Consider the following 22,955-nt stretch of genomic DNA (forward strand, 5'->3'; position numbering starts at 1 on the left):
CATAGCATTCTGTCCTGGGGATGTCTACCTATGCCAACTGAGGAGTAATAGTCAAACACCTTGCCTTCTTTTCCCCTCTCCTTCCTTAGTGAGCTGGCATCTGGGGTAGAGGAGGTCATATAAGGATCCTGGAGATCCCAGCATGGTGAGCACCTGTGGCCGTCCCTCTTAGGAGTGGTGTGCAAGGTGCTGCTGGGATGTCCCCCAGTGGGTCCCTGAGGTAGATGCCAGGTTGCTGTTGGCTGGGGATAGGCAATTGAGTGCCTTCTGGAAGCACCCCAGGCTGTGGTAGCAGTTTATACTGTTAGGGAGGTTGGGGTGTGGTTGCCAACCTTAGGCCCTGTGAACCCCTAGGACAGCTGTTTGTCCACTTGCTGAGGCTTGTGACAGAGCAGCTTCTTATTGCGTGACTGTTGTTTATTGGTATGGTGGCTTTTTAGCCAACCCCTTCCCTGCGCCCCCTCCCCCACTTACCTTTACTTTTTTCTTAGCCTAGTTTTGCCTGTTTCTGAATGAAGACAAGTGATGATTAGCTGCCCCCTTTTCAACTGGTACATTTGGCATTGTAGAGAACATAGTATAAGACAACTGTTCATTTCAGGTTTCTATATCTGTCACAAATGGTTTTTTAGGTTTCACATGTCAAAATTGATAAGTTACCAAGGAAAAGCTAAAAAAAAAAAAGACATTCGCTTTTTACAGTATACACAATTTTAATAACAAAACTTTCCTGTACACTGCACTTTGTTACCGTTTCTCCTCAGACCCCCAGTGTAATAGTATTTTCTTCCCACCACCCCCGAACCCATTTGCCCACCCCCCAAAAAATGGCTCTTAAGGTTATTGAACACAATGTGTTTAGACTGTACTTTTGGTTTCCAGTCTCGGTGTTGATAGGAAAGTTCAACAAACATTCCATAGATAAAACTTTTTTTTTTTTAATTACCAAGGAAGAATAGATTAGTTGAAGGAGCAGCAGATGTTTCCAAATGTTTGTAATAACAGTATGAAAGCTTCAACCATCATTTTCTATTCGTTTTTTTGCCTTAACTTATTTACGTTTGCCCTAGGTTAGGAACAGAAATGTGTAATTATCTATGAATGGCCTTCTCACCTTTATCTTCTTCTGGTTGAAGCACTTGAGCCAATAAGATGAAAAGCAGTGCCTCCAACTGACTTTGGAGACAGGTCTGTCACTGTATTGCTCTATTAGAAAAATGGTAATGTGAGTCAGCTTCTAAAACTATTCTTTCAGAATTTCATATCGATAGCCACACTTTGGAGAGAACAGGGCATTTACATTTCCCTTTCCCCCGATAGCTCTGTGTAGGAAGTATGCCTTAAGAAAATGATATGCCTGTTTTGAATTTTAGGATTCAGACCTAGTACTGCATGGGGCTCATTTTTATTGGAAAGATAGAGTCTAGCTCTTGGTGACTAGCATCAGAATAAGCAGATGGATTTTAATAATTAGTGGAGTTGGGAAGTTCAATCAATTCCATTCATTGAATTGGTACAGAAATTAACTTAGGCACATTAAGAAATTACATGTGTTAGTGCAGATTTTTGGCTTAAAAAATTAGTATCTTTGCTACTTGATGTTGGCAGCGGGTATTCTCTGTGTTGGTGTGTGGATTTGCAAATCTATCAGCCCACTCTCATTTCAGAAAGGTGATTGAAATCCCTGGCAAGCTACAGAAATGCATATAAATGATTCCAAACTAGCTCTTGGTTACTAGGTGGGCACAGAATCATAACCTTTTTTAGCTTTCCTTTTTCCAGAGAGATTTAATTATTTGCCTGGTTCTTGATTCAGTGGTCATTTTCCTCTAACCTTGAAAATGAAATAAAAGGGAAGCGGGGGGAGAGAGGAGACCAAAGGAGATAAAAGTAAACCGAGAAACGAAAGCCCTAACGTTGCATTAGCAGGATCTGCAGTGTAGCTGCGATGCTCTTCCACCCTCGCCAGCTGGTGAAGAGAGCACATACGACTAACAGTCTCATCTTCAAACCTGTGCTGATACCGAAACACAAACAGACCAAAATGAAATGGAATCCTGCCTTCTATAGGCAATTCAGAAGGGAAGTTTGCACTTTAATGAAAAAGGAAAATGCTGTTTGGCAATGTTACTCACTTTTCTCGGAGAGCATTCCCCCAAAAATGGAGGACAAAAAAAAAAAAATCAGTTCATTTTCAACTTGAAAGTATGCCTTGCTGGCCTTAGCTATGCTGTGCTTCTGAATTACTAAATGGCTTGCTTTCCCAATTTTCTACATACATTAAGGATTTTGCTGATGGATGGTCCATTTTACTAACTGTAATTTCTAGGATTAATGTGGGGATACCCAGCCAATACTTTTCACCCTTCTACTCTCCGTCTCCATTAATTTTGGTTGTGGTTGAAATGTGGAAACTACTCCTTTGCTCTCCTTCAGGGCTAGTGGAATCTTGTGTGTTCAGGACACAGTTGTACTGTCACTGAGCTTTCCCCTGACAAATGGCCGTGGTTACCCTGATAAATGAGTTGGTAAATTTTAGCTTGTGGAGCTCTCATTTGTAATGGAAGCTCCTGATCCAGCCCTTCTGTAGGGAAGCAGTGAGCTGTGCTCTATGCTGGAAAGTCAGCCTCTGTCCCTGCCCCCGCAGGCCCTGGGGCTGGTTTAACAAGAGAGGAAATCCTGGCTGCTCAAGATCAGCTGAGCTCCGCTAGGCTGAGACTTTGCCAAACTAATCTGCCCACCTTGAAAATACAGAGAGCACATTTTTACCATAATACATGATCTTGCCTGCTTTTTACTGAGACACATTTTCTTTGAAATGTAGGTAGACATCCCTCTCTTGGTATTAAAAAGGAAAAGATTTAATTACAGTTGAATCTCATGGGTTAAACTATAGTCTTAACATGTTTTCAGTACAGTCCAGGGAAGAAAATATGCCTTGAATGAAGGATATCATGTTATGCCTGTTGCTAGCCAATTATTCTTAATTTGGCTCTTTGAGGTTTGAAGATCAGGAAAAGGCAGAAGAAAGGGGTTTAAACCCCTTTGTCAAGGCATCTTTGATCGTGACAGCTGAGAGAGAGGGGAGGGGATTTTTGTGTGTGCTTTCCAACTAGAGGGAGCAGGTCACAGGACTGTTAAGTTGACTCTTTTCTCTCCAAAATAAGTTCTAAACCTTTTTTCACATACAAATGTAGATATAGAGTTTAGTAAACTAATTAGTAAAATGGTAATTTAATACTAGTTTAAAATAATTGTCTAAATGCCACAAAAATCAACATGTCCATTATAAGTTAACCTAGAGATGTGAGATACAAAGTCAGTGTAATTACTTAGTATTGATTTCATTGTAATGAGACCTTTTCACAATCACTTGGATTCATTGTTGAAATAAAGAGTCACTTAGCTTATTAGAATTATATAAAGGGTTCTGATTTCATGATGTGGACTTTGATAATATCTATTAACCCAGGCAAGAACTCTGGAAGAAAAGTGTTTAATATTTACCAGTCTTCAGCATACATGAAATTCTACTTCCCACACTGGCAGTAAATTGTAGATTTGAGTAAATACCAAATTATCATACAAGAGAACTTGACTAAGTCTCCTTTTAAGCAGCAAGCCAGCTGTGGTACTTGGAATGGAAAGCAGTGATCAAACAAGTATTGATCCATACCTTCTCCTGCTCGGTAGTTTCTTTCCAAACTGTTTTCAGTAGAAAAAAATAGCATATGGAGACTTTAGTGTAAATGTTTACACTCAATAGTATATGATCACATACATGAAATGTCTTATTTTGAAGTAAGCATTTTTAGATTTTCTAACAGTGCAAATTAATGTGAGCATTGCTTCATTTAACACTTAAAATATGGTTTCATTAAAAAAAATTAAAAACACTTTAACACTTCAAAAACTTAAGTCTCCACTTGGTTCTGAAAATTAGGCTTAATGTCACCATTGGTAAAAATTAGATATTTATTTAGCCCCTACTATGTAAAATAGGTTACTTATCTGATGTACTTTTTGATGATGGGTAGATATTATACTTCACATTCTTTGTATGGCAGCTGCTGACACTTGCACTGTCCATAACCATTAATGATGATGAAGGGTCCTTCATGGGTGGGTTCATATTCATTATACGGTCCTTGGTCTGACATGTTTGACATATGGAGTCGTGTTTGGGATCGGAGCTGCCTGTGGTTCTGAATCATTGAGCACTGCCTAATTCTTCTTAAAGTGGGAGGGCAGCACTTCCTGGAGATGAACACTATAAAAATAATAAAAAAGAAAGAAAACAACAAAGCCATTGTTCCCGTAATTACCCGCTGAGTGAAGATGGCATTGTCTGGTTCGGGAAAGTGTTCCTCAGTAGTGACTGCTATGCCTGCAGTAGTTGGGATTTCTTTGTCTCCCACATGGTAACTTGATGAGCTTATTCTTTTTGTATATTCAGTGGTTGGATCTCTATAAGTTGTAGCCATGGCTGTGACAGTGGTTGATAAATTCCAGCAGAGCTGAAATCCATGGACTGCATCTAGTATATCCTCTCCTTGGGTGTGGTCGGGACTGTGGCACAGGATGGAATGCTCCCACCGACCTTGGAAACTGCCCAGCCAGGAGGCCAAAGCACATATTCGAGGGCTGCATTCCCACAGATTGCCAGAGAGGCCGACGGTTGTGAGGGATCTCAGGGAGTTTAAGATCTTGGAATCAAGGCTGTTTAACTTGTTGTTATCCATGAGGAGTATTTTAAGATTAGGCATCGTTTCAAACACTGTCAGGTCGATGGCTTTGATTTCATTTCCAGACAGGTCTAGCTTTTCTAAAGTGCCCCAGGTCCACTCCATCCCACATGTCAAGTTGCTGATTTTGTTCCATTGTAAGAAGAGCGTGTGCAGACTGCTTAGCCGTAGGAAATGAGCAAAATTAATCTTCGTCAGCTGGTTGTGCTCTAGGTGAAGCTCTCTCAGTTTGATTAATCCCGCAAATCCATTGCGAGCCAAACTTCGCAAACGGTTTGTGCTCAAATCCAGAAACTCCAGACTACGACAGTCCCAGAATAGGCGTACTGGGATAGTCCGCAGGGAGTTGGACCGTAAATGCAAGGTCTGCAGCTTCCGAAGGCCATAGAAGAGCTCTGGGTGCAGAGATGACAACTGATTAAAAGACAGGTCCAAATTTTGTAGGTTAATCAGTTGGGTAAAAGTTGTGTTTGGCAAGTAAAATATTTTGTTGGAACTTAAGATTAATTCCTTAAGTTTATATAGTCCTTGAAAAGCATCTTCTTTTACTGTTGAAATTTGATTATGGTCTAAGTGGAGCCAGGTAAGTTGACTGAAGCTGGCAAATTGATCCCTTTCGAGCTCTGTGATGTGATTGTGCCTCAGGGACAGGCCCAGCGAGCCCTTGTCTGTGGTGTTTGGCACCGAGTGGAAGCCCTGAGAGTCGCAGTAGAAGAGCAGCTTCTCACAGCGGCATTTGGGTGGACACGCCATTCCCAGGGCAGGCAGCATTTTTAAAACCATACTCATTGCATATACTGCTGCCAGCATAGGGGCCCCTAATGGCCACTTGAAATGTAAGCCTGCAGAATATAATTTAAGGAAAACAAGAAGATAGGATATTTTTCAGCAAAACGTATGAGCCATTAAAAAAAAAAACCAAAACATTATGGCGAAAAGATTTCACTGCATATCACTTATTTTTCATTTGCTGCAGAAAAGCTAACCTTGTTAGTCTGACTAGACCAAAACTTAAACCATTAAGAAAGAAGATAAAATATGTCCTGTCATCAGCAATATATGCTTTTACCTAAACCTCAGAATCCAAAAAATGACAGTGACTTCCCTCATAAAATGTGAATTCAGTGGCTTATGTTAAAAAGCACGGTTTCTTGCTGACTGTACAAGACACCGAAATGCATGGACTTACCCATTCTTCTGAGCACATTGGAGGCTGCATTCAGTCGTGGTTGTTAGACTCAACGCAGTGAGTCTGTAAAAGGCTCCAACATGCTGGAGCCTTGGACCAGTTTCCTGTTTTCTGTGTCCCAGGCTTTCTGAGTAAAATCGAATCCACCAGGGTGAGTTGTTTTTTCCTTAGGATATTCCTCTCAAAAGCATTGGTTTCATGTTCTGCGACCACTCTGATCCCTTAAATCAGTTTGGAATATAAGTTATTAATTTCGCCCTCTAACTGCTCAGCTGGTTAATCAAAGCGTCAGTCTCTCCTTCCCGCAGCTGTTAGTTCTCTCGGTCTTAACTTGTTGATGGCAGATGGGCGGCTTGTTGCAGAGAAGAGCTCCTGGAGCAGCATGAGTGCATTTACTGAAAAGCTTTTCCGAGAAACGGCACAAGAATGGATTTGCTTATGTGCTGCGACCACACAGAACTGTATATAGGCTGACGTCACCGGGTGACGTGTCTTTTGTTTGGGTTTTCCAGAAGCTTTACTGTTATAAAGCACTGTGCTTTGTAACAGTAGCGGGTCGTTGTAAGACCCTCAGTTACAATAAAGCGAGAAAGAAGAACTCCCGACTTAAAAACATGGTATTCCTTCAGTGAGGAAGCAGCCGTGAGGCTGTAATAAAGGCTGCATTCAAGAAGGCCGTCTGAACAGTGAGTTGGGTTAGCAGAGTGATGATTTTTAATGCCGCGAGAGCCAGTGTTAGACTGCCGAGTCTGCATAGAGAGATCCTCTAAATGGGCAGGAGCCTGCACGATTTATGAAGTGCTGATCTAACGCCAGCCTATGCGAGTTAGTGCCCGCTGCTCTGGTAGTTTGGGCAGCTATTCAATCACCTTGTTGTCATGCTTGGTTAAAATACAAGTGTGATTACGATTCACTTTCAGTGTGTTGGTAAATTAGATAAGTGGGTTTGGCTTCTTTGTCCTTAAGAGCTGAACATCATAAACCAAAAATAAAGAGGGTGGAAAACCAAAAAAAACCCCCCTATAAACCTCACAAAGCAAAGCATTTGGTTATTTTGCTCTTTGCATGCTTCAGGAAAACACTAATTTAAAAGATATCTCCTTCTCTGTTCTATTTTATAACAGTATTTTCTCACAGTGCTGAATGAAAAATATGCTGATTTTCCAGTCACTAGGAGAAAAGGGTGGGTTGATAGAGCCATTTATTACCACATGCCCTAAGTGTTAAGAGCGGAACAAATGATTTAGGGCAAGCGATACAGCACGGCTGGATTCTGACACGATCCCTTGTATGTACTTCAGAATCTCACCTATTCCTTCAACTGAAAGTCTCATCTGATGCTGGGACTGGGGCATTGTGGCACTCAAGTAATAGAGCATTTATTTGCACACTTAATAGTGCCTACTGGCACACTTAAGAGCTGACTTTGAGTCTCATACTAACTGTTGTTGGATTCTGTCTAGTGGATACAAGGGTTACTCATACTTTGGAATAGGATTTTTGCTTTGGCCCTTTTTACCTAACTCTATCTTCTCCCTGTTGAATACTGTCATCACTTTTCAGAGCTTGGTGTTAATGTATGGCTCCATGTTTAGTGTTGTATGAATGTGAAAGATATTTCTAGCATGAGTCAGGGTCATATTTTCAGGCCCGACAAAGGTAAGGCCTCTTACACATTGTCCCTTATTAATTTGGCCTTTCAGTTTCTCTCATACCATTGGTACTTATCCTTGTGGGTCTTGTCTCACACCTAGAAGCAGAAATCTCAAAACTACCCATGGTGTCTGTGAAACATCTTTGGTTTGTTGGCTCCAGGGGCTTCATTCCATTAGGCAAGCCTAAGCAGTCATTGTTTTAGGGGTACAGTGTCTGTGTTGGAGTGTGGTACCAGTGTGAGGACTGAAGGGACTCAGGCCTGTCTCTTCCTCAGGACCCTGTGTGAAGGTGCTGTGAATGGCAGCAACTGCAGGTGTGTAGTTTGAGTCCTTCTGGAAGCAGATCCCAAGATGGGATTAGAAGTATGAGTTTTATTGGGGGGAAATGCCTGGCAAGCATAAAGGAGGAGAGAAGACAGCAGGAATACCCTGAGGACCGATAGAGTCTTCAGACCACAGGGCAGATCCTACACCTTTGAAAGCAGAGCAGAGGGTCGTGGGGAAAGATTGGACAGGCAGGGTCTGAGACTGCAGCACATTTCTAAGACATTTCCTCAAGTCAGAATTGCCCATAAGTGGAACCCCACTCAGGAATGAGCCCGCACTAGTACTCCCATCATTTTCCTGCTTGCTGGTTAGCAAAGGGAGGGGGAGAGGTCCTGTTTTAGACCTCAGGGATGCCACTCCCGCCTCTGACCTTGATGCTTTCCATTGTCTGTCTCTCTATAGGCTATCAGTTCTTAACCTGGAACTTCTCGAATTTTGTTGCTTGTACATTTTTCTGTAAATAAGATCTAATCAGATTCTTACAGGGTCTGTGAACCCTCAGTTTTAGAGTTACTGTTCTACAGGAACTTCCCCCTCAAAACTTGCAAGGGGAGAAGCTGATAAGGGTGGTCTCTTTAATTTTTTTTTAAAGGAACAGAAGCCCTTGGGCTGCAATAAATGTCCTTATTGAAGTCAGACACCCTCTGATGAAACAAAACCTTTGCCAGGCAGGAGCTGGATTCAATTCTTCCCTGAAGTAACCACTTGAGTTCCATATGGAGAAAAGCATTAGAGTCCATTGGATCAGAGCAACCATGATTAGGAATGAGTCGTGTGTTAAAATTAGAAGGAAAAGCATCTCCTCCCTTCCCCGTAGACTCTTGGTTCCTTTCTGCTCTCCAGACTGCTTGGCCTCCCTTTTCTATACTAACGAATGGGAAATGCCTATATTACATTATTCCAGTGCCATTGTGACACATTTGTGGGCAAGGAAAATTGCCCGGAGAAGCACCAGTGCAATCAAGAGTCATTATTTTCTGATGCACCTGGAGAAGTGGGCAGCAATACAGTATCACAGTTCCCAGAGAGCACAGTTCCGTTTGGGTCACCAGCCATCCTGCTCACTCGCCCTTTCTTTGGGTTCAAAAGGTTCAGGTGGTGGAACCAAAGAAGACATGGTGTTTGTCTTAAAATTGGTGGAGTACACAGTACCCATTGATGGAATTTAGTATCAGTTTTTTGGATCTTTATCTTTCTTTAGCTAAAAGGACTCAACAGAAACAAGTGTTCTTTCTGAATTAAACTTTTCCTGGTTTCATTTTAGAGTAGCTTTATTCTGCGTACATACGCCTTTGACTTAATCAAAGTGGCAGTACAGCCTCTGGAATGTACTGTACATATCATCTGTTTAAATTTTCACTGCTTTAGTTGTTTGGACAAGGCAAAGGAGAAGTAAAATCTAAGCTGTCCATCTCTCCTCTCTATAAATGGGTTTAAGCAGATAAGGGAGTCAGGCGGCAGGGCTTAGGTGGTGTAGTTACCTGCATTCCTCTGCGTGAAAGTTTGTGTTTAATATGTGTTGCTGATTAGGGAGAATTATTTCCCTACTTGGAGAAGCAGATGTACAGATACACACATGGAATTTTCTGTTCTTTTGTGGTAGAGCTGGAGCTTGATTGTGCTTTATATTAAAAAGTCAAATATTTCTTTAATCACGCCCAACTCCAAAAATTGTCATACCCCAGCACCAGAGCTGTTGCACAAAGGTGCTCTGTACAAGTATGTTAAAATAAACCTGTTGTTGCCAGTCTTGATCGCTACTTTGAAGATTTCCTTACATTTATCAAAAAATGATAGTTTTTACAGTAGAGGCCCTAGATTTTGTGGGTCTGAGTATATCCCCTGGGATAAGAGCCTTTTGGGCTCCTTAGCTGGAAACCTCAAGACCTGTATTAGAGTAAGTGGGTATTTATAGTCTTTTTTTGGAGGAGGAGGGAAGAGGATGGGAGAAGATTATGGTAAATCCTAGAGTTGTTCACTGCTTTCAAACATGCACATATTTGGAGGCAAACATGTAACTGTTCTTTTACATTTTTGATTTGCTATTTTTAAAAAAAGGAAAAATCACTGGAGTTTGGTGTTAAACAGTAGCGTGTTATCTTTGAAAGAAACTGAACCTATGTGACTGAGACATATAGAATATGGAAGGATTGATGGCTTTACCCAGTCTGCCATGTTGGAGGTGGGCTAAAGCGAGCTGATCGTTGCAGGTAGAGCCAGATCTGAGAGCACTCAGAATTCCAGTCTCCAAGCCTTGTTGCTGTCACAGAGGACCGCTGTCCAGTGTGAATAAGTACAGTGTATTTGTGTTGCTGGGAATCTTTTCTTTCAAAGGCCTTTTTTTTTCTTTTGCTGAATACTCAGTGTTTATTGAGCTGTTTTTATTATTACCCCAATTAAATTGTTTCACCCCCTGAATATCACCTGTCTTTTATTCCTCCCATGCCCTTTGCTTCCCGAGATTCAAGTCCTTCAGGTGGGAGTTCCCATCTAACCATCTCCTCAGCCTCTAATAATCCATCTCTAAAGCCTTGTTCTCCTTCCTTCCAGCCTAAGATGAAGTGATCTTTCTTTGCTAGACTGTAAAAGCTCCCTGTGTTTTCTATTGTATTTCTTAAAAAATTTTTTTCTTTTCAGTTAGAGTTGACATTCAATATTATTTTACATTAGTTTCATATGTACAACATAGTGGTTAGACATTTATATAATTTATGCAGTGATCCCCCAATTAGCCTAGTACCCACCTGGCACTATATATCATTGTTGAAACATTATTGACTATATTTTTTATGCTGTACTTTACATTTCCATGACTTTCATAACTACTGATTTGTATTTCTGAATCCCTTCACCTTTTTCACCCAGATCCCCATCCCCCCTTCCCTCTGGCAGCTATCAGTTTGTTCTCTATGTCTGTGAGTCTGTTTCTGTTTTGTTTGCTTGCTTATTTTTGTTCTTTAGATTCCACATACAAATGAGATTGTATGGTATTTGTCTTTCCCAGTCTGACTTATTTCACTTAGCGTATTAGCCTCTAGGTCCATCTGTGTTGTTGCAAATGGTAAGACTTCATTCTTTTTTATGGCTGAATAATATTCCATTGTATATATGTACCACATATTTTTTATCCAGTCATCTATTGATAGGCACCTGGGTTGCTTCCATGTATTGGCTATTGGAAATAGTACTGCAGTGAACATAGCATATATCTTTTCAAATTAGTGTTTTGGATTTCTTCGGGTAAATACCCAGAAGTGGAGTTGCTGTGTTATAAGGTAGTTCTTTTTTTAAATTTCTTGAGGAATCTCCAAACTGTTTTTCATAGTGGCTGTACCAATTTGTAATGTCACCAATAGTGTACGAGGGTTCCCTTTGCTCCGCATGCTTGCCAACACTTGTTTGTTGATTTATTGATATTAGCCATCTTGACAGGTATGAGGTGATATCTCATTGTGGTTTTGGTTTGCATTTCTCTGATGATTAGTGACTTTGAGCATCTTTTCATGTCTATTAGTCACCTGTATGTCCTCTTTGGAGAACTGTCTATTCAGGTCCTCTGCCAATTCTTTAATTGGATTGTTTGGTTTTTGGGTGTTGAGTTATATGAATTCTTTTTTTTTTGTTTTGTTTTTTTTTTTTTAGCTGAGCCATCCTGCTACCTATTGGCAGCTTAGCGGCTGCTCAGCTCGGGCTGGACTCGAACTGCTGTTGCTCAGAGCTCAGAGCTCAAACTCTTGAGCGAGCTCTTAACCAACTGAGCCACTCGGCCGGCCCTATATGAATTCTTATAAATTTTGGATATTAACCCCTCATCAGATGTATATTGACGAATATCTTCTCCCATTCAGTAGGCTGTCTTTTCGTTTTGTTGATTACTTTGCTGTGTAAAAACTTTTTAGTTTGATTTAGTCCCATTTGTTTATTTTTTTTCTTTTGTTTCCCTTGCCTGAGAAGATAAATCATAAAAAATATTACTAAGAGCAATGTCAAGGAATTTACTGCCTATATTTTCTTCCAGGAGTTTTATAGTTTCGGGTCTTACATTTAAGTCTTTAATCCATTTTGAGTTTATTCTTGTATACGGTGTAAGAAGGTGGCCCAGTTTAATTTTGTTGCATGTATCTGTCCAGTTTTCCCAACACCATTTATTGAATAGACTGTTTTTAGCCTAGTATATGTTCTTGCCTCCTTTGTCATAAATTAAATGGCCATATAGATATGGGTTTATTTCTGGGCTCTCTATTTTGTTCCATTGACCTATGTGTCTGTTTTTATGCCAGTACCATTGCTGTTTTGATTACTATAGCCTGGTAGTGTAGTTTGATATCAGGTAGCATGATACCTCCAATTTTGTTCCTTTTTCTCAAGTTTGCTGTGGTTATTTGGGGTCTTTTGTGGTTCCATATAAATTTTAAGATTATTTGTTCTAGTTCTGTGAAAAATGCCATTGGTATTTTGATAGGGATTGCATTGAATCTATAGATTGCTTTGCGCAGTATGGACATTTTAATGATAATTCTTCCCATCCATGATCACAATGTATGCTTTCATTTATTTGTATCTTCAGTGTCGTATAGTTTTCCAAGTATAGGTCTTTTACCTCTTTTGTTAAATTTACTCCTAGGTATTTTATTATTTTTTTGGATGCAATTGTAAATGGGATTGTTTTCTTAATTTCTCTGACAGTTTATTATTGGTGTATAAAAAAAACAATTGATTTCTGAATATTTGTATCCTGCTACTTTACTGAATTCATTTATACAGTTCTAATAGTTTTTTTGGTGGAATCTTTCAGGTTTTCTATATATAATATCAGGTCATCTGCAAATAATGACAGTTTTACTTCTTCCTTTCCAATTTGGATTCCTTTTATTTCTTGTCTGATTACTGTGGCTAGGACTTCCAATATTATGTTGAATAAAAGTGAAAGTGGACATCCTTGTCTTGTTCCTGATCTTAAGGCTAACACTTGCAGCTTTTCCCCATTAAGTATGATGTTAGCTTTGGGCCTGTTGTATATGGCCTGTATTATTTTGAGACATGTTCCCTCTATTCCCACTTTGCTGAGAGTTTTTATACATGGATGCTGGATTTTGCCAAATGTTTTTCTGTATCTATTGATATGATCATATGATTTTTATCTTTCATTTTGTTTATGTGGTCTATCATGTTAATTGGTTGGTGGATATTGAACCATCCTTGCATCCCAGGAGTAAATGCCACTTGATCATGGTATATGATCTTTCTAATGTATTCCTGAATTTGGTTTGCTAATATTTTATTGAGGGTTTTTGCATTTATGGGCGATCAGCCTATAATTTTCTTTTTTTGTAATGTTTTTGTCTGGTTTTGGAATCAGGGTAATGGTGGCCTCTAAAAATGAGCTAGAGAGCTTTTCCACCTCTTGAGTTTTTTGGAATAGTTTGAGAAGGATTAGTGTTAATTCTTATTTGAATGTTTGGTAAAATGCAGCTGTGAAGCCACACGTTTCAGGACTTTTATTTGCTGGGAGGTTTTTGATTACTGATTTGATTTCGTTAGTAGTAATTGGTCAGTTCAAATTTTCTGTTTCTTCTTTTTTTTTTAATAGCTGAGCCATCCTGCCACCTGTTGGCAGCTCAGCTCGGGCTGGGACTCGAGCCGCTGTTGCTTAGAGCTCTCACTCTTGAGCGAGCTCTTAACCAACTGAGCCACTCGGCCAGCCCTTCTGTTTCTTCTTAATTCAATCTTGGAAGATTGTATGTTTCTAGAAATTTATATGTTTCTTCAGATTGTCCAATTTGTTGGCATATAATTGTTTGTAATATTTTCTCATAAACCTTTGTATTTTTGTGGTGTCAGTTGTCACTTCTCTTTCATTTCTGATTTTATTTGGGTTCTCTTTTTTTTTTCTTGATAAGTCTGATTAAAGGTTTATAATTTTAAAAAATCTTTAAAGAACCAGTTCTTGGTTTCATTGATCTTTTTAATTGTCTTCTTAGACTGTTTTGTTGATGATTTCTGCTCTGATCTTTATTATTTCCTGTTTTTTTCCTAGTTCTTTTAAGTGTAAAGTTAGAGTATTTATTTGAGATTTTTCTTGTTTCGTAAGGTAGGCCTGTAATCCTGTGAATTTCCCTCTTAGGACTGCTTTTGCTGTGTCCCATTGATTTTTGGATTGTTGTGTTATCATTTTCATTTGTCTCAAGGTATCTTTTGGTTTCTTCTTTGATCTTGTTGACCTATTCATTATATAGTAGCATGTTATTAGCTACAAGTGTTTGTGTGCTATTCAGTTTTTTTCTTGTAATTGATTTCTAGTTTCATACCATTGTGGTCAGAGAAGATGCTTAATATGATTTCAGTCTTCTTAAATTTATTGAGACTTGTTTTGTGACCTAATGTGGTCTATGTTGGAAAATGCTCCATGTACACTTGAAAAGAATGTATATTCTGCTGCTTTGGTATGAAATGTCCTAAAAGTATCAATTAAATGCATCTGGTCTAGTCTGTCATTTAAGGTTGCTGTTTCCTTGATGGTTTTCTGTCTGGTAGATCTGTATATTCGTGTCAATGGGGTGTTAAAGTCCCCTGCTATGAGTGTATTACTGTTGATCTCTCTCTTTATGTTGGTCAATATTTGCTTTATATATTTAGTTGCTCCTATGTTGGGTGTATAAATGTTTACAAGGGTGATACCTTCTTGTTGGATTGGTCCTTTTCCCTTTATTATTGTGTAATGCCCCTCTTTGTCTCTTATAGCCTTTGTTTTAAAGTCTATTGTCTGATGTAAGTATTGCTATCCCAGCTTTTTTTTCATTTGCATTTGCAGGAGATATCTTTTTCTATCCCTTTGTGTGTCTTTCCATCTGAAGTGGTTCTCTTGTAAATAGCATATGTATGGGTCTTGTTTTTGTTATCCATTCAGCTGCCCTATGTTTTTGTGGTTTTTTTTTTTTAAAGATTTTTATTGGGGAAATGGGGTATGGGAACAGCGCTGGGGAATTGGGGGGAAGGGGAACAGACAAGTTGCTGTCCTTTTGTTCTTCAGTCTAGTTGTGGAGGACGTTGCTTCACTGGCTCAAGTTGGCACCATTATTGCGCTCTTCCCGGGCAAGGCCGATCAGTCGCCGGCTTCTGGACGGCTGCTCATGGGGCTGCTGGCCGCTCTCGCTGGCTGCTGGCTACACATGGTAGCTTATGGCAACCCACTGCAGCAGGGGCTGCAGCCTACGCCACCACTGGCAACTCACGGCAGCCCAGCTCCAGGTTGAGCTGTTGTTCAACATCTTAGTTGTAGAGGGCAGTGTCACTGGCCCTCATATGTGGTATCCGAACCGGGGTCCTCTGGCGTCCCAAGCCAGCTCTTAACCAACGAGCCACTCTGCCAGCCCTGCCCTATGTTTTTTGATTAGAACATTTAATCCACTTAAATTTAAAGTGATTATCAATAGCTACATGGTTATTGTCATTTTATTATTTATCTGTATGTTCTCCCCAAACCTCTTGCCCCCACCCCCACCCCTCCCTTACATTTCTTGTAATACTGGTTTGGTGGTGATGAACTCCTTTGGCTTTTTCTTTTCTGAGTAGCTCTTTATCTCTCCTTCAATTTTAAATGATAGCCTTGGTGGGTAGAATAATCTTTGTTGCAGGCCCTTGCTTTTCACTGCTTTGAACATTTTGTGCCAACCCCTTCTTGCCTGTGAAGTTTCTGTTGATAAATCTCCTGACAATCTTATGGGAGCTCCCTTCTAAGTAACTAGTTGCCTTTCTCTTGCAGCTTTTAGGATCCTCTTTTTGTCTTTCACCTTTGCCATTTTAATTATAATGTGTCTTGGTGTGGGTCTGTTTGGGTACATTTTGTTTGGGACTCTCTGCACTTCTTGGGCTTGTATGTCTATTTTCTTCACCAGGTTAGGAAAGTTTTTAGTCATTATTTCTTCAAGTAGGTTCTCAGTCCCTTGCTTTCTCTCTTCTCTTGATTCCCTATGATGAGAATGTTGTTAAGCTTGATGTCCCAGAGGTCTCTTAAACTATTCTCACTTTTTAAAATTCTTTTTGTTGTTGTTGTTCTATTTGGGTGTTTTCTGCTACCTTCCCTTCCAAATCGCTGATTCATTCCTCTGTTTCATCTAGTCTGCTGGTGATTCCTTCTAGCGCATTCTTCATTACCATTATTGTATTCATTTCTGACTGGTTCTTTTTAATGGCTTCTGTGTCCTCTCTTATGCTATTTCTTTTTCTTTTTCTTTTTTCATGCGGGAGTCAAACTGGCAACCTTGCTGTTAGCGCACACTCTATCCACTGAGCCATCCAGGCAGCAGTTCAGCTCAAGGTGCTGAGTTCAGTCCCAGCCATGGGTGGGCATAGCCCACCATCGAACAGGCAATCTTGCCATTAGGAGCATGTGCTCTCACCAGCTGAGCCATCCTGCCACCTGTTGGCAGCTCAGTGACAGCTCAGCTCAGGCGAAGCTCACTGGTCCATGTGGGAATTAAAACAGCGACCCTGTTGCTCAGAGCTTGTGCTCTTAAGCAAACACTTAACCAACTGAGCCACTCAGCCGGCCCCTGCTTATTATTTTTTTGTTGAAGTTCTTCTCACTGAGTCATCTGTTTTCCCTAAGTTTGTTGAGCATCCTTATAACCATTGTTTTGAACTTTGTATGTGGTAGGCTGCTTGCCTTCATTTCGTTTAGTTCTCTTTTTGGAGTTTTCTCCTGTTCTTTCATTTGGGATGCAGTTCTTTGTTTTCTCATTTGGGCTGCCTCTCTGTGTTTGTTTCTATGTATTAGGTAGATCTGCTACATCTCCCAGTCTTGGCTGTATAGCCTTATGTAGTAGGAGCTCTGTGGGGCCCAGTGGCACAGTCTCCCTGGTCATCTATGCCAGGTGCTCCAGGAGTGTCCCTTATGTGGGTTCTGTGCCTTCCTGTTATAGTTGAGCTCTGATTGCTATTGACACATGAGTGGGTGGGATTGACCCTCAGACTGACTGGCTGTGGAGTTTGGCCACATCCGCAGCTTACAAGTTGCTATGGTGGGGTGCTTACCCCATGGAGTGGGATTCATTCTAGCAGGCTCTGGTGCCTGTTGAGACCACCCTTTGTGTATGCCATTGTGGGCTAATTGGCTGGTGCTCTGCTGTGATCTGAAGCTGACCTCCAGGTATGTTGGTTCCGAGGCTTCTTTGGAGGGGCTCCAGTGCAGGCCCAGGTCACCACCACAGCAGGTGTGGGGCCAGCCCATCTGCATCTCTGCCTCTCCTACCAATATCAATGTGGCGGCTGCTGCTTTTTTTTTTTTTTTAATTGGGTAACAGTGTGTTTTTCTAGGACCCATCAGCTCCAAGTCAAGTAGTTGTTTCAGTTTAGTTGTGGAGGGCGCACCTCAGAGGCCCATGTGGGGATTGAACTGGCAACCTTGGTGTTATGAGCACTGCACTCTAACCAACTGAGCTAACCAGCTGCCCTGTGGCTTCTTTATAGTCTTAGTTGTAAAACTTTAAATGGTTCTCCAGGTTGATTGTTCTATAATTTAGTTGTAATTTTCATGTGGTTACTGGAGGAGGCAAGCACAGAGTTTATCTACTCTACCACCTTGGATCCTTTCAAAGACTTTTTAAAAAGAAGACACTCCACATTAGGTTCCTAGAATCCCCATTTTTTATTAGATTCTTGTCCCCATCCCTTCCCTTGATTGATTTTTATTTTAAAAGTCCTTTTGCTTTCTTGTTAGTAAATATGACAGAGAAAGCAGTAGGAAGGGGTGATGGTGAGCTGTGTTTCTTTTGATGCTGCACTTACAAAGTTTGGCGTTTCCAATTCTAGTTTTGGGGGCATGTGATTTTGGCATTTGTTGCTGTTGGGGGGTAGCAGGGCTAGGATCATGTGGCAGCCTAATTCTGTTGTGCTAGCCTTGTATTCTGTGCCCAGGGCCAGGTAACTCATGAATAAATCTTAGGGTGGTGTACCTGAGTCAGACATTAGGTGAGGGAAAATCTTCCACAGAAATTTGGGCAGAGTACTTTAAACCATGAAGATCTTTTCTTTCTCCCACCATAGACATCAAACCCAACCAAACAGAACTAGCCTGAAGTCATGATTGATGCGCAGTGATCAAAATTTATATTGCCAAGCCCTTTTCTACTTTTTTTTGTTCTGCCAGTGGCTTCATTGTGTTCATGTTTCCTTTTTCCTCTGTGTGTGACAGGCTTCGTGTTTTTATTCTGAAATACAGCCAAGTTTGGATTTGTCCTTCCTGCTTCTCCCTCTCTACATTCTATTTAGATGTGTTTCCTCCCGCCTACATATGGTCACAGGCTATACAAAGCCATTTGCACAGGATAGAATTAAGAGTAAGATACACAAACATTCATATTTTCTGGAAGAATCCCTTTCACTCTTTGACCCAATTGGCTAAATTTAAAGGGGGTGAATTTGCATGTATATTAGCTAGATGCTAGCAAGTCTCAGTTGCTAGCCCGAAATGTCATTCCCTCAGAACCCTCTTAATGTGCTCTGGAGTAGAGACAACGGCATGTGCTAAGGCAAGCAAAAAAATTGAACATGTGATATCATCAATGCAGAGAAAATGAATAACAAAAATTTGGCCCAAAGAGAGAAAGATAATTTCTTCTTATGAAAGGCTATAGCAGCATGTCAACATTATAGCTGCAGTTGAGATGTTTATCCCCATATTGCTAAAACGCAGTTTACAAAGGCTTGAGCTCCTGTGAGAGATGATTCCGTGTGTGGGGGAGGGGTCGGGGGTCGGGTCTGTCTGTTTTGTCTAATGACTTCATAGTTTTCCCCCTTGTGTGTTTATGGATATGAGTATGTATGTAATGGCTGCATAGTTTTTCCCCTATATGGCTGTACTATGATTCGTGGACATGTAGTTTGTTTTGAGGCCTTTAGCTTTTACAGACAGTGTAAAATGAGTATCCTTTTAATAGCTTTGCATTCTTCGGCAAGTTTATATATAAGCTTCTAACCATAAAATTGCTGGGTAGGGGGTCTGTATCTTTAAAATTGCCACATTGCCTTCCAAAAAATTTTAAACTAGTTTGTACTTCCACAGTAGTCTCTTAAGTGTGTACTAGCCACCCGTTCAACCCCATAAATACCATATTGGAAGCCAGAAAACTTTAAAAAATATCTGGGAATCTGATAGGTAAAAATACTCTCTTTGATTTGTTCTTTAATTATGAATGAGATTGAGCATCATTTTGTATGGATGTATATTGTCATTTTTGTTCTTTTTTATGGATTGTGTATTTCATTTGATCATTCTGCTTCCCACTCCTAAAATTGGTCATTTTCTTAAAGATTTTTAAAGAAATTAACTTTGTTTACCAGATGTTTACAATTTTTATTTCGGTTAGCCTTTTGTCTTTTCAAAGTCTTATGTTTTTTGCTCTGTATACTTAATTTTAATGATTGGCAAAACTGCAAGAATCTTTCTTAATATTAAGAGAAACACACGTTTACCATATTGTGCTAGCGATCCAGCACCAGTTGGTGAACATGAGATGTTGTGGAAACTTAGTAAACAAGGGTTCCCTGTTCACCAACCCATTGTCATAAGTAGGACAAAGAGGATCAGATCCCTTTAAGAAGTTTTGTTTTGTTTTTAAATCAACATAGAAACCAAAAGAGTTCCCTGGTTTATCACAGATCTTAGCCCAATTTCACTAGGTAAGTAAGTATTTTAAAATCCTTCTGAAGTATCCCCACAGTTGAGTCTTTTTACTGGTTTTTTTTCTGGATTATTGGTAGCTTCAAAATTTGTCTTATTCGATGACTTTTATATACTTAGTTTGTATTCTTACTTGCTTTATTTACTTGTTTGTGCTTCTGAGAACTTGAGAACTTCCCAACTTATTATGTACAGCAGCTGTTTAACAAGTGGATGATTACTATCTTTTTTGACAAAGAAAAGAAAACCTGGTGTCTAAAAAAGAGATTGGAGTATCTCAGCTGCATGCTTCAATTTGTGCCAGGACCCTCTTAGTATTAGCTCTGTAACTTTTCTCCATCACGGATTTTGTCATTTTTTCCCCTCAGAAAGAGAAAGGAATCGTTCACATGCTCATTCTGACTGCCCAGGATTTGGTGGAAAGGTGTCACAAATTCACTGTGATTCAGTTACTAACAGTTTTGTTCTATGGCAGCCGTGGAACTGGACATGGTGTGGTTACACCATGGTGGAATGCCAGCCACTGTGGAATACCTCAGAAGCCATAGTCTAGCATGTGTCTCTGGCCAGAGCTGAAAATGCCTACACTTATTAGAACTGATAGGACACCTAGACAGATGTCTGGGCATATTTTCCAGTGTAATGCAGCACTGAGCCAAGAGAAATCTAAAGGTTAGGTATGTAGGGCTGGCTGTCATCTGAGAAGATATCCAGACAAACCAGTAAAGCTCATATTTAAGATTTTGCTCTCTGTGGGGAAGAGAAGGAAAGTGGGGTGATATCTGTAACATTAGAGCTCCCTACCTAGTTGTGTTTTTTTGTTTTTTTTTTTCTTTTTCTTTTTTAAGCTGAGCCATCCTGCCACCTGTTGGCAGCTCAGTGGCTGCTCAGGTTGGGCCGTGAATGGAACCGGCGACCCTGTTGCTCAGAGCTCGCACTCTTGAGAGAGCTCTTTTAACCAACTGAGCCACCCAGCCGGCCCCTACCTAGTTTTTAATTTTTTAAGGATGAAATAGGTAACAGTAGGCAAATGTAAACTTCTGTCATTTGCTTTTTAAGGAGAGGGTCCTCTTTGAAAGGAATTTGGGTATGCAGGCATATATCACCATTGTACATCCACTGTTGAGCTACTTGGTCTTTGCCTGAGGCTCCCATTGACTCTTTCACACATTCAGTTACGCAGAGCCCGTCAGCCATCTGTGGGCCAGGTAGAACAACCAGGGTCAAGCTGCTGCTCATGTTATTCAGTAAATGTTCATTGCATGATAATGTGTTGCCCAGTCCACAATAAACCTTTTATTTTAGTCATACTCACAAAGACATGGATTGACTCTCTAATACATGGTAGTCTCCTTTGGTTTTCAAACATTTTTCTTGAGAGTCTCTTCAATATCAGAGCCTCCCATTCTTTGAAGCTTCCCAACAGCACCTTAGACACCACTTCCTTGATCCCTGCTTTAGTGAAAGGCCTCTATTCTAGATGACAGCCTCGTTTTCCCCTGTGTGCCAGGAGGTTAAGATGCTGCTTTGTTCCTTTCTCTGCCTCATTGTCTTGGGGGGTCAGGTGGAGGGTTCCCCAGATGCCCTTTGTGACTTGGGTCTTGTGGCATGCCATTGTTCTTAGTTTTTAAATTGTGTTGAATTTTCTGGTGGCTGATGGAAGCTCTGTATCTAATTAGACCTTCCTGAATTAATTAGACCTTCTGAATTCATCAGACCCTCTTATTTCCTTTTAAATAGTCCTTAAGTGTTTTGGGGTTAAAACATTGGATTTTGCCTTCCTCTGCTACTCTCTCCACCCTTATACTCGATTAAAATGAAGACAGAAAGCAGTACTTGGGGTTATTTGAAAAGGCTTATATTTCCACTAATGACATGAAAGCAGGAGACTGATAATTTGCCGTGTAGATCACACATTAAGTCCTGTGACTTTAAAATGTGTCTCTAATTGGTCACTGTTTTCTCATTTCATTCGTGTCCAATGGGAGAGAGATAGATCAGGTAATTATCCCAGGGTATGATTTGAAAATGGCTGTGAGGGGAAGTGTGAGCTGCTGTGGGAGCACTCCAGGGGAATATCTAACTTGACCTTAAAGTTGAGGGTGGCTAGAAGCTTCTACAAGGAAGTGCAGTGTCTCATCTAAAGGATTGACTAGGAATTAGAAGAAGCAGGGAAGAGTATTCCAGGTAGGTGACAGACAGCATGGCATGTCTGAGGAATTAAAATGTGTGTGATGGATCATAGCATGGAAGGTGGCAGAGTGACTGTAGTCATTGAAGTGACGGGAATGGCTGGGCTCCAGCAGGGAGAGTGTGCAGAATAATAAGAGAAGGAAGCTTCCAGCAAAAGAGCCCTGAAGAGAACATGTAGATCCTTCAAAGTGGAGCATGTGTTTTCCCTAGAAGCACGGTGGAAGTTTCCACTGTGTTTTTCTCCACGGAAGCACCGAATTTATGTTGTGCCGTTTACCTTTTAGGTGGGTAGTCTTTTGTAGCTCACCTGGGAAACGCTTTCACATTTCTAGGGACTAAAAGGCACCTTGAGATGCCACCAGCAGTGCCAGGGACATATTTTATTCCATCCTGGCTGGCTGTTGCTTATTTCAGGGTTGGAGTGGAGTCAGGGACTTGAGAGGTGGGTAGGGTTTGGGTGAAGAATTGGTGGACATGCACTAGCCACAGCAGGGAGACCTGGTGTCAACTGTGGCAAAGGTATGAGTGGTTGGGGAAGTTGTGAATTTGTTACAGGAGGATGCTTACTCTTTCCGAGGCAGCAGCCAGTTCTTGAGAAGAAAAAAAATGCTTGTTCTTTCAGATGTTACCACCAAAACGGGTAAAATCTTCCAGGAAATTCTAGTCCTTAGTACTTTTTAAAAGTGAATGCCTAACTTAAATATAACCTGCATAGCTTTTACTTAGTACTTGGACTCATAATACTTCATTCAGAGCTCCTATCAGGCCCAACACGATACAGAGCATTACCGAATTAGGCATTACTCTGAATTGTTTTATCTCAGATTATAAAGCCTCTGAGAGAAGGACTATGGCTAGTCCTGCCCACTCCAATGGATGTATAGTAGTTGCTCAGCAAAGAGAGCTTCTTAAATAAAGAGAGCTTCTGTTAAAGATGGGTTTCGAAAGCCCTTTCACTATCTCTGCCCGAACTCCAGCTGATATCCTTTGCCTCTCCTTATTTCACCTGGTATCCACTTACTCAGACACGCCTTACCTTTTTCTTAGCAAGTCCTTTTGTCACTGGTTAGCAGAGACATATCAAAATTGAGGAAACCTATAGAGTCTCTCTCAGTTAGGTGAGGGCTGAGAGTCACTTATTTTAAAGATTCATTTGAGAGCACCTT

At 40.6% G+C, this 22,955-nt stretch overlaps 2 protein-coding genes across 2 annotated transcripts in view; one reads left to right on the plus strand and one right to left on the minus strand.

Moving 5' to 3' along the window:
* CTNNA1 (catenin alpha 1) overlaps nucleotides 1-22,955 on the plus strand; it is a 179,697-nt gene that overhangs the window by 99,459 nt on the left and 57,283 nt on the right. The gene's annotated exons all lie outside the window — the stretch shown is intronic.
* On the minus strand, nucleotides 1,061-6,720 carry LRRTM2 (leucine rich repeat transmembrane neuronal 2). Its single transcript, XM_019661945.1, has 2 exons — nucleotides 5,935-6,720; nucleotides 1,061-5,587 (listed from the first exon to the last, which is right to left on the minus strand). The coding sequence occupies exons 1-2, from the start codon at nucleotides 5,936-5,938 to the stop codon at nucleotides 4,041-4,043; spliced, it is 1,551 nt and encodes a 516-aa protein (XP_019517490.1). The 5' UTR covers nucleotides 5,939-6,720; the 3' UTR covers nucleotides 1,061-4,040.

The sequence above is a fragment of the Hipposideros armiger genome, unplaced genomic scaffold (assembly GCF_001890085.2).
Source record: "Hipposideros armiger isolate ML-2016 unplaced genomic scaffold, ASM189008v1 scaffold_11, whole genome shotgun sequence".
Classification (NCBI taxonomy): Eukaryota; Metazoa; Chordata; class Mammalia; order Chiroptera; family Hipposideridae; genus Hipposideros; species Hipposideros armiger.